Source organism: Syzygium oleosum, unplaced genomic scaffold, assembly GCF_021117445.2.
Source record: "Syzygium oleosum isolate NSW1041296 unplaced genomic scaffold, Sole_v2.1 Sole_v2.06, whole genome shotgun sequence".
Classification (NCBI taxonomy): domain Eukaryota; kingdom Viridiplantae; phylum Streptophyta; class Magnoliopsida; order Myrtales; family Myrtaceae; genus Syzygium; species Syzygium oleosum.
Window position 1 is genome coordinate 3,641,257 of NW_026607490.1, and position 12,173 is coordinate 3,653,429.

A 12,173-nucleotide genomic window follows, 5' to 3' on the forward strand; every position below is an offset into this window, starting at 1 on the left:
CATATGGGATTTGCACGCTTAAGGTTTCGTCATCAAGTCAACTTTCTCTTGAAGGGAACTGTTAAAATTTAGAATATCTTCTTACCTTTTCTCTACCAAATTAAGCTTTTAGAGAAGATGGCTTACACTCAACTTCAAGACTTACTAAAGCCTGGATATAATTATAATATGTGGAATTTTTATTTTGGTTTGGGGGGGAGGTGCTATATGAGATCCTTTTCTTCTTTCAACTCGAGTGATATTCTTATTTTTTTGTATCTCTGGAAACTGATTTGGTCTTGAATGTTATATTTATCAGGCTGCTGAAGGTTTTTGCCGTAGATACTCTGTTGGCCTGGCCTCATTATATACAAAACCTGATGGTAAGAGAAGTTGAATCTATTCGGGGTTAATTCTTCTTCTCTACACATAACCTTCCACTTAACTTTAGTTTTCCACTTATGCAAGTTCTCCTCAAGGCAGTTTGTACTTCATATGCATGTTTCAGAAATTGGAGAAATGGAAAAAGAAAACTTGAACTAGAATATGTGCTTTTTATCATAGAATTCGTCTAGCATTCCCCATCAGCCACTAAGTTTTGTTTATTGTCTTCGAAAATACTAAGCTGGGAGTGGAGGGAGGGAGGGAGGGGGGGAAGAGAGAGAGAGTGAGGGAGGGAGGGAGGGAGGGAGGGAGAGAGGGAGAGAGGGAGAGAGAGATAAGATGATAAGAAGGATGTGAAGTTTACTTTTCAAAATAATTCGGTGATGAGATTTCTGAGGTTACTAATAAACGATAACTATTGAATATTAAATATGTAAAAAAGCGGTCTGTAATTTAGTCAAAATGTCGCCTTTGAAAGCAGTTATGTTTGCTGCATGATATCTGTCAGGTGTTTGATTGTTCTTACTGCGTCATGTATAGATGGATTTGTCATCATGATGTGGCCATTAAAAAACTTTGAAATAGGCATTGAAGAGAACATACTTTGATTTGTTTTTTTTTTTAAGTAATATACTTATTTATCTATGTGTAAATATTACCTTCTTTCTTCAGGGAAAACAGATTACATGTATGTTCGTATGAAGGAGCCTGCTCGACTTGCTTTCCAGGTCTTCTTGCTTCTTATTTATTTGTTCATTCATTCATTTATAACCTTTAATAATTAGTCTCACTTTTCTGAAGGAGTATACTGAGAGATTGTTTAGCAAAATTGAGATACACATTGCTTTTTGCCGCTATATTATGTTTTATTGTCGATTTTAGGCCCATGGGCCCAGCCCATGCCTGAATTTTTTATTTGAAATTAATTTTAAAAAATTAATTAAAATAAATAGGGCCCAGCCTTGGCCCTGCACGGAAAAACATGCTGGCCCAGGCACAGTCTGATGGCCAGCCCCACTGACAACTTTTTTAAGAACTATTTGCTTGTCATTAAAAATGTTTTATACAGTATTGAAAAGGAGAGTTGCAAGTGGAAGGGCGTCCTAACTTCCAATTTCATTTATTAATTGGTTGATAACGTGTTCAAACCAGTCAAAATAGAATTCATTCGAGGGCTGATAGTTTAGCAAAGGGAAGGGCTGCCTTCTTTGTATGCCACAAATTGTTCACTAAAGCATGGAGCACGAACTCATGGGTTCTTCTTCAAAATAGCATGTTCTAACAGTAAAAGTTGTGATAAAAAATTTGCACGTTCTCACCACCAATTAAAGAAAGTCACAAGATGGCAAATTTCATGGGATTTTCTTTAGTAGTGCCTGTACTGCACTTGCTAAGGAACAAAACAGGGAAAGACGCCAAATATTTAAGGCACCGACTTTTTTGTGATGTATAGTCAGTGCTTTGAAAGTCAAATCCATCTTTATTAAGTATGCTTAACAAGTCTCGTTAACGTAACCTAGGCATCGTTCGAGAGGTGTCAACTCTCTGGCATCTTAAACTATTTATTTTGGTTTTTGGCAAACGATATCGTCATACGTCTTTGCGGAAAATATGTAACATATCCATCTTCTGCTCATGATCACCATATACAATGATTATTGGATGTGGGTCCTATGTTAGGGCAATGATTTTTTGTCTGGATAAGTGTGATTCTGATATTTAACTTCCCTCATATGTTAAGGTTTTGTCTGAGGATTTGCCTGGTACAATTACTAAAATATCATTTCCAAAGTCAATGCGCTGGAATTCTCAGGTATACACATCTTATATTCTCGCTCACTTTGTCATCCTCTGCTGAAAATTCAATGCTGTTTTTACTCTTTCTGTTTTATTTTGATTATACTGGGAAACCGTTTTCATGCTTAATGAACCTTACTGTTAGAGAGGGAAAAATTAATTGTATTATTCAGCAAAATACCGTATTTATACAATGGTAACCCAATAAACCCTAAGAGTCCTAAAGACCACTTTGCCCTTGATACTTCTAACACTCCCCCTCAAGCTGGAGCATAGATATTAATCATGCCCAGCTTGTTACAAATATATTCTATCCTCCCGCTACCCAAAGATTTAGTAAAAATGTCTGCAAGTTGTTCACCAGTTCTAACATGACTAGGAAGAATTATTCCACTTTGCAGCTTCTCTCGAATAAAATGACAATCAACCTCAATGTGTTTTGTTCTCTCATGAAACACCGGGTTAGATGCTATATGTACTGCAGCCTTATTATCACACCATAGAGACATAGGAATTGAAACTTTCAAGCCTAACTCAGTCAACAGCTGCTGAATCCACACTAATTCACATGTTGCTTGTGCCATGGCTCTATACTCTGATTCAGCACTGGAGCGGGCAACAACACTCTGTTTCTTACTCTTCCATGACACTAGATTTCCTCCAACCAATGTACAGTAGCCAGTAGTAGATCTCCTATCATCTGGAGACCCTGCCCAATCAGCATCAGAAAATCCTTCAACTCCACTATGACCATGATTTTGATAAATAATGCCTTTCCCTGGAGTCTTCTTCAAGTACCTTAAAATTCGAATTACTGCATCCCAGTGAGAAGTACGAGGAGAAGACAGAAATTGGCTGACCACACTAACTGGAAAGGCAATGTCTGGTCGAGTAACTGTGAGATAATTTAGTTTGCCTACCAATCTTCTATATCTCTCAGGACTATCGAAGAGCTCTCCTCCTTCGGCAACCAGTTTAACTCCTTGTTCCATGGGTGAATCAAGAGGCTTGGATCCTAACATGCCTATCTCAATGAGTAAATCCAAGACATATTTTCGTTGTGACAGAACAATACCCTTCTGTGGCTGTGCCACCTCAATTCCTAAGAAATACTTCAATTTTCCTAGGTCTTTAGTCTGAAACTGTTTCTGAAGATAGATCTTTAGTTCATCTATACCAACTAAATCATCTCCCGTGATATAATAATATCATCCACATAGACAATCAAGAATAATTTGCCTTTCCTTGACTGTCTATAAAAGAAAGAGTGATCATTGTCACATCTAGACAGTCCAAAAGAAAGTACAGCTTTAGAAAATCTGCCAAACCGTGCCCGAGGAGACTGCTTCAAACCATACAAAGATCTTTTTAATTTGCAAACCATTCCTCCAGACTCCCCCTGAGCAACAAACCCTGGAGGTTGCTCCATATAAACTTCTTCATGTAGAGTACCGTGCAAAAAGGCATTCTTAACATCAAGCTGAAATAAAGGCCAATGATAGGTGGCAGCAAGAGATATCAAAATACGAACAGAAGTAAGCTTGGCAACAGGAGAGAAAGTATCCAGATAGTCAATCCCATACATCTGACCATACCCTTTCGCAACAAGTCTCACTTTTAAGTGAGCAAGAGAACCATCAGGATTAACTTTGACAGCATACACCCATCTACAACCAATAGCAGTTTTGCCTGAAGGAAGAGGTACCAAGTCCCAAGTTTGATTTACCTGTAGAGCTTTTAACTCTTCTTCCATTGCTGTCCTCCACTTGGAAATTTGTAATGCCTCAGATACAGACTTGGGAATAGGATTTTGGTCAACAGTAGATAAAAATGATCGAAAAGAAGGAGACACAAAAGAGTATGATATAAAATTTGCGATAGAATGTTGTGTACAGGCACGTGTACCTTTGCGATGAGCTATTGGAAGATCAAGATCTGACACATGAGGAGAATCAACTAATGGTGGATCTAGGACGGAAGATGACGCAGTCGTGACAGGAGGAAGGGGGGGAGTATGAACCCGAGGACGCCGAGTATAAACCTGTAGAGGAGGTGGTTCCTGTGTAGACGTAGGTGAAACAGCTAGAGTAGTTGACCGAATTGTAGTCACATGTAATTCTTCATCCAACTCAGACACAGAAATTGGAACATCATGATATGGAGTGGATTCGAAGAATGAGACATCAGCACTTATGAAGTATTTGTTCAGTAATGGAGAATAATAATGATAACCTTTTTGAGTACGGGAGTAACCAAAAAACATACACTTGATAGCCTTGGGATCAAGTTTTGATACACTAGGTCGATGATCACGAACAAAACAGACAACCAAATACACGAGGTAGTAAGGCAAATAGTGGCTGATTTGGAAACAAAGTAGAAAATGGAATACCACCTCGTAGAACAGAGGAAGGCATGCGATTAATGAGATAGCATGCAGTCAAGACAGCATCAGACCAAAAGACTTTAGGGACTTTCATCTCAAATAACATAGATCTGGTAACTTCCAACAAATGACTATTCTTCCTCTCAGCAACACCATTCTGCTATGGTGTATCAGGATATGAAGATTCATGAATCATACCATGCTGTGTCATAAAATCAGAAAAAGGTGCAGAAAAGTACTCCTTAGCGTTATCAGAACGCAGCACTTTAACATGCACACCAAACTGAGTAAAGATTTCAGATATAGATGTGCAAAATATAGAAAACAACTCAGAACGATTTTTCATTAGATATAACCAAGTAACTCTGGAATAGTCATCAACAAAAGTAACGAAATATCTAAAACCCAACTTGGAAGTCACATGACATGGACCCCAAACATCTGAATGAACTAACAAAAATGGAGACTCTGTTCGTTTAATGACTCGAGGCGGATAACTAACACGATGTAATTTGCCAAGTTGGCATGACTCACACTCTAAACTAGAAATAGATTTAAAACTGGAATTCAATCTCTGACGACTGTGTAGAGAAGGATGACCAAGACGACAATAGATCTGATGTAGAGAAGTAACACCAGAAACATGCAAAGGAAGTTGAGTCTTCAAGCACATACAGTCCCCCTTCCTCACGTCCTTTACCAATCGTCCTCTTCGTAGCCAGATCCTGGAATATTCAAGAATCAGGATAGAATGTTACTGAACACTGAAAGGTTTTAGTTAACTTACTGACTGACATGAGATTAAAAGGAAATTGTGGAAGATAAAGCACTGAGGTCAAAGGCAGTGAAGGAGTTGGATGAACTGTGCCAACTCCCTTAACATGTGTAGATGAACCATTAGCTAAAGTAACGGTGGACGATGATGGAGTAAGAGAGGAAAATATGCCTGAAAGACCTGACATGTGATCAGATGCCCCTGAATCAATGACCCAAGGGTGAGAACTAGCTGAAACGCATGCAGTAGCATTACTTGTCTGGACTAGAGTAGCAGTGGAAGACGAAGTAGGTAGTGAAATCTGAGACTGGTTGTACTGTGCAAATTCCTCATCAGACATAACCACTACATTGCCTTGTGAAGGCTGTGGTAGGGACAAAGAGTCGGTGCCAGATGCAGCATTTGCAAACTGTTGTTGCTGTCCTGATCTACCATGTAACTTGTAGCAAAATTTCTGAATATGGCCCGGTTTTCCACAATAATGACAAGTTCGAATAGTCCCTGAGCTCTCAGCAGTAGTTTGGGGCGATCCATAAAGCTGCCTTTGTCCTTGGCCTCTTCCTATTCCTGTGTTTCGACCACCATGGCCACCACGACCATTATACCCTCCACGATTTCCTTCGTCACCCCTACCTCCACCAGTTCGATATTGAGAAACAAGAGCTGAATTATCAACCACAGCTGTGGTGCTCTGAGAAGAACCACGGGATGCTCGAAGAACTCGAGCATATGTATCCCTTAGTGACGCAATAGTCTCTCCTCCAAGAATCTGAGAACTAACAGTATCATAGGCTGGACCAAGACCTCCTAGAAAATTCATTACAGCCAATTGTTCTCTTTGGAGTCGCATTTGTTCAGCATTAGAAGAAATAGGAAGGAGAGCATTCAATTCTTCATACATTCTATTAAAATCAGCAAAGTATTGATCAATAGAACGCCCTTTGCTCTCAGATCGGTGAAACTCCTGTGATAGTTCATATATCCTAGAAATATTGTTCTGGCCAGAATACAATACATCTAAGTACTCCCACAAGTCCTTGACTGTATCAATATGAGTTACCAAGTCTACAATATTGCTCTCCATGGAGTTCAAAAGCTGACCCATAAGACGTGCATCAATAACATCCCAATTTGCATCATTAGTAGGTTTAGTTTTAGTCAAGTGCATATGCTGATTTCTACCCGTCAAAACAAACTTAACAATCTTCTTCCATTGTTGAAAATTGGTAATACCCTCAAGCTTCTTGTCAGTAATTCGAGAAGATGACGAGGAAATTACCTCAGTCGTCACGGTATCACTCTTTCCAGAACTACCATCAATTTTACTCGGATCACCCATCCTTAACAATTCAATAATCAACCACAATTGAAAAAAAATATCGCATTAATCCACCAGAGCCCCAAATAATTAACTCCAAAATCTCCAAAATTCACCTAATCAGCATTGCATAAGTTCCGAAAAATTCAGAAACATTCCACAAACACATCCATATCTCTAATAAAGCACTGGATTTGGACTTGCTGGTCTCGGTGACGCCGGGTGACGTCTCTACATGGGTCGCTGGGTCTTGCTGACTCCAGATCTAGCCTTGCCGGGCTTAGGCGACGCCCTGGCAAGGCTTGCCGGCCTAGATGACGCCCTGGCAAGGCTCGTCGGGCCTGGGCAACGCGAGATCTAAAGATTCCGGTGAGAAGGGGGTTGATTGAAGGGGGTTGGTTGGTGGTCGACGGTGGATGGTTCACGGCGGCGACTGGTGGTAGACGGTGGTAAGCGGCTGTTTAGGGTTTAGAATTTTTATGGCTCTGATACCATGTTAGAGAGGGAAAAATTAATTGTATTATTCAGCAAAATACCGTATTTATACAATGGTAACCCAATAAACCCTAGGAGTCCTAAAGACCACTTTGCCCTTGATACTTCTAACACTTACAATGGCAACTTCACTAAAACATGTTGGTCTTATGGTATGTCTGTAATGCCTTGGACTATATTTGTATGGCTTGTGAGCCTTTTGCTGCTCCATTTTTTTATACTTCGTGACATTCAGTGTCTTGGTATGGTCAATGTTTAAGTAGTTTTACTCGATTCCTTGTAGTATACACTTGCAAAGAGAAACAGAGATTGATGGTTCTAACAACTTGTGGGGATTGGCCCAATATATCTAATGATATTATTTCCCAAATGTTTTTTATATCGTTATACAAATGTCTTTCTCTGAAATGCTTCCTATATTTTCATGGACAACTAAAACTCAGGCAAACTTATAGCTATACGTTGTTCATGCTTTTAGTATTGGGACGAAAAATAGGTTCATCTCATCAATCATCTACGGATGGCTCTTAAATAGGCTCATCTCTTCAATCATCGAGGGATGGCTCTTTTTTTATTATGATGGTATGATGCTAAAATTATCGAGTATCTGTTGTCCTTAGAGCATGTATTATAACGAGAAGCATGGTGTTACATATAGAGCTGTGAGGTGTTCTGTATAAACTCTTGAGCTTTTATCGACTGTAGATTAAACGATAAACCCATCGTTTAGATGGGTGCTCATTAATTTTTCTTCCTCACTGGATACATATTATTCTTATCATAAATAAGACTAGGAATAATATTTCGAAAGGGGAGGTATCAATGACAATGATTATGTATGGACGATTCCTCAGTTTTTTTATCATTTACAACAAAATATTTTGTGTGGAGGTAAAAAAGAATACGCTTTCTGAAGAGAGATAATATTTCATCAATCAAGTCACCAGTATCTAACATACTTATACCTGACGTCTTTCTATGAAGTGGTGACGAACCATGTAATGTGCGTATCTTTCAGTAATATCGGGTAATTTTTTGTTTATGTTGAATCCGTTAACCAAAATTTTATCTACATAATTTCACATCCTTAATTTTGTTATCAACATATGAAATTTGGAAGAGCTATTTGTTGTCGATTGGGTCGCATTCGCAATTACGTGTTCTAGACTATATCACATCTCAATGAGTAGCATGCACATTCTTTAATTATAGAAGACGATGAATCTTAGTCTGATATATCAAACAATCTGGACATGAAGTGATTTAAGCATATCACCCTTGGCTTGACTTTATTTTGTGGATTAAATTTTCTACCTACATTCTCCTCATGCTCATTATCATTTACTGAGATAGATGGTCAGGATGTTCATTTCTAGCCTTCGTAATTTAATGATGTCACTATTGTACTGTCCAGGTGATGTTTAGCAGACCTATTCGGTGGATTTTAGCCCTCCATGGAGATGTAGTTGTGCCATTTACATTTGCTGGACTTTTGAGGTAGTTATGAAGTGTCACTACCTGCATCTGTATGTCCATTCTCAATCATTGAGTAAGCTTAATTGATATGTCTTTCTGTCGTGGTCTCAATTTTCTGTGGTTTGCTGAATTTGAAAAGAACTGCTTGTGCAAGTTCCGAATGTTTTGCCTCGTGCACAAGTGATAACTGCTCAAATGATAGGTAGTAATTGGTTTACATTGCTCATTGAAAACACTTCTTTGCATTTTTCGATGTGCTTTAGCATATTTAAGTGGGTAGTCTTTTGAGTTCTGAAAACCTGTCTTATGAAGGATGACAATATTAAAATTAAACAATCGTCCATTTATTTATTTCCGAAAGTGGTAAGAAGAGGACTTGCTATAAACGGTCCAAATTTCTAAGCTGATCAAGCATCATAATTTGCCACTCTTGCACATGGGATTAGTTCTATAATTACTTGACATTCTCTTAAAAGTAGCTAGTATTCTAATGGGATACACTGAATAAGATTCTCTCTCCCTCTCTCTCTCTCTCTCTCTCTCTCTCTCTCTCTCTCTCTCTCTCTGAGGTACCCCTCGTCCCCTCTCTTTAAAGATTTTCTTGTTTTCCCTTTTCATGTGTAAGACATAACTCAAATATCGTTTTATGCAGAAACGGAAGTGTTTTGCCTTTGTTTTCTTATTTTATGGGATCTGATCTGACCTAAGTGCTAAGTGGCATGTGATAGATAATTACTTGTATTATGCTTATTTGGACTCCAGAATGTCAAATAACTTGTTTTTCCTTTCTACCATTCCAATTTTTTTCCGTGTCTTATTATTGGAAGTGCGTTCAATTAGCTAGAGATAGATCTTAGTTTTTTGGGAAATCTTCTTTTCAGCAATTAAACTTTAGGCCATGGTACCTGCTTATTCATAGTCCTCACATTGGCCAGTGCATGTCCATGTTTGCCTTTTCTTTTCAAGTTTATATGAACATTAAGCACTGACAGCACTTGTATGCATGTCCCACCGTCTTGCAGTGGAAATTTATCTTATGGTCTTCGTAATACTCCATCAGCCACCTTCCTGGTAAGTATCCAAATTTTCTCGTGGTCGTAGTATTTTCAAGGGCATGGATATACTGTATGTGTTTTGTTACTTTGAAAGCTGTATGAGAACTCATTTATCAGTGTACTCTATCGTCTAGCCTTTTCCTCAATCTACTGTGCAACTCCAGTATGCTTTGCCCATTTTATTCTATTCTTTTCTCGGGTTGAATTTTCCTCACCTTTTCAGTCTCTTGTACTTTCCTTTAGAACTAGGTATTCTGGTTCGTTCTTCTGTGGTGTTTTTTTCTTTCCATCTTATGCAGGATGGCATTGTCCATTTTCAAATATCTAGCATGGTGTAGCTTTTCACAAAGGAAATATGTATCAACAAAATTAATGAAGATAAGTATAAATCAATGCCATTTATGGCCGTTAAAAGAGCCTAGCTGTACATGCGTTTAAAGGAGGAGGATGGCGACCAAAGAGCATGGCATTCTTTTAAATGCTGAAGATGAAATAGTGCAGTTTTGTAGCACTGCAATGGAGCTTGAAAGGAAATACTATTCATATATGAATTCTATAAATATGTCACATAGAGTTTGAGGAAGATGAATTTGAATATTCCAATAAGCGATATTTGAAAGTACTAGAAATATGTTTAATTCTCTTCAAAGAACAAACAGAACTATTGACAGGGAAAAGAAAAGGCTACTGAAAACAGAATATACAAAACATGTGAAAAAGATAGCATCATTGTATTGGCATGCAAGCTATTTATGTTAGATAAGAGTTCTTATCATATTATTAGGACTGTAACTCCACCTAGTATGTTGGCCAGTATGTGTTTAACGATTCAAGGGCTCCATGCTGTTCAAGAACAAATTATGTTATTAGATGATTACTAGTTGTTAGTTTTATTATTAGATAATTAGCAAGTTGGGTTTATTTTAGGAAAGGGTATTTAGGTCTTTGTATCAAGGCTTAACCCTAAGCCTATATATACTTGGTTTATCTCAATAATAATGAAGATCTCTTTTACCAAATTACATGGTATCAGAGCCACAGTAAAACCCTAATCCTAATCCTAAATTAAGCCCTAACCCTAGCCTACTGTTCACGGCCAGCGAAGAACCCACACGTCTCGCGCGTCTTAGCTCGCGCGCCTCAGCGCGACCTCGTGCGCTCCTCGGCGCGACCTCGCGCCCCCCCGCGCGCGACTCAGCGCGCCTCCAGAGCGCGACTCAGCGCATCTTCCAGTGATGTGATTCGCAGAGAGAGGCAACAGATGTGAAGAAATTTTTGGTCATGTTCCTGTTGCTTCTCTACTGATCTGTCTTGGTTATGGGATTTTTTGCTCGTGTTTCTCTGCCGTCTTGCACTGTCTGATGTGAAGACATTGTTTTTAATTAAAGTGTAGTGGTGGTTGATGTGGTGAGCAGATCTGGTTGATGTGGTAGTGGAAGTTGGTGTGGTGACTTGTAGTGTGATTGATAGTTGCTGTTGGTGGTGTTCACATTTTTTTTAGTGGATTTGGTGACAATCTGATAGATTACAGTGTTCTCTTTTTAATTGGTGGATATGTCTACTGATTCAGTAACTTCGGATGTTCGTTCGGGGGTGACTACCCCGACTATTGCTACTGGTTCCTTTGGTATGAGTGGTTTACACACCACATTAGTAAAGTTGGATGGCACGAATTACCCGAGTTGGTCAATGGCCCTTTCTACTTTTATTTATGCTAATCGCCAATCTAGGTGGCTCCATGAACCACCACCTGAGGATTCAGCTAATTTAGAAGAATGGAGGGTCACTGACGCTGCGTTGCGTACTCTGCTGTGGGGAAGTATGACTGATTCTATTCGTCCTCTTTTTATGGATTGTATGACAGCTCGTGAGGTGTGGTCCAAATGCACTTTACTTTATTCTGGACAGAATAATATGAGTCGAGTATGTGATATGTGGGAGGCATTATTTGAGGCTAAAATTGGTCCTTACATATGGCAGGATCGTCTACTCTCCATTGTGACAATCAATCTGCCATTCATATTGCTAGTAATCCAGTGTTTCATGAGCGAACTAAGCATATAGAGATTGATTGTCACTTTGTTCAGGAAAAGGTGAATTGTGGTGATATACAGCTGGTACATACACGGTCTGAGGAGCAATTAGCAGACATTTTCACGAAACCTCTACGGCGTGGACGAGTTTCATATATTTGCAGCAAGTTAGGTCTTTTTGATATGTATGCCTCAACTTGAGGGGGAGTGTTAGTTTTATTATTAGATAATTAGCAAGTTGGGTTTATTTTAGGAAAGGGTATTTAGGTCTTTGTATCAAGGCTTAACCCTAAGCCTATATATACTTGGTTTATCTCAATAATAATGAAGATCTCTTTTACCAAATTACACTAGTCAACAAGGTCACAAGCAAAAGATAATTCTAAACTCCTTCAAGAAGATGAGCATCAACATTATTTTCTGATTTTACATGAGTGGAAGTAAAATAATGTTGTGATTTCCCTTGATACTCTTT

General features: G+C 38.7%; 1 protein-coding gene across 2 annotated transcripts in view; it reads left to right on the plus strand.

Annotated features, from left to right (window-relative positions):
* The window catches only part of LOC115683025 (glycine--tRNA ligase, chloroplastic/mitochondrial 2), a 29,409-nt gene that overhangs the window by 8,968 nt on the left and 8,268 nt on the right, over positions 1-12,173 (plus strand). For both annotated transcript variants that reach the window (XR_008816792.1, XM_030607402.2), the window contains exons 16-20: positions 299-362; positions 1,036-1,091; positions 2,105-2,176; positions 8,549-8,631; positions 9,633-9,681. Coding sequence is in view for 1 of the 2 variants with exons in the window: in XM_030607402.2 (XP_030463262.1) it covers positions 299-362; positions 1,036-1,091; positions 2,105-2,176; positions 8,549-8,631; positions 9,633-9,681 (324 nt within the window). In the remaining variant the exon portion in view is untranslated. The remainder of the gene's footprint in view (positions 1-298; positions 363-1,035; positions 1,092-2,104; positions 2,177-8,548; positions 8,632-9,632; positions 9,682-12,173) is intronic.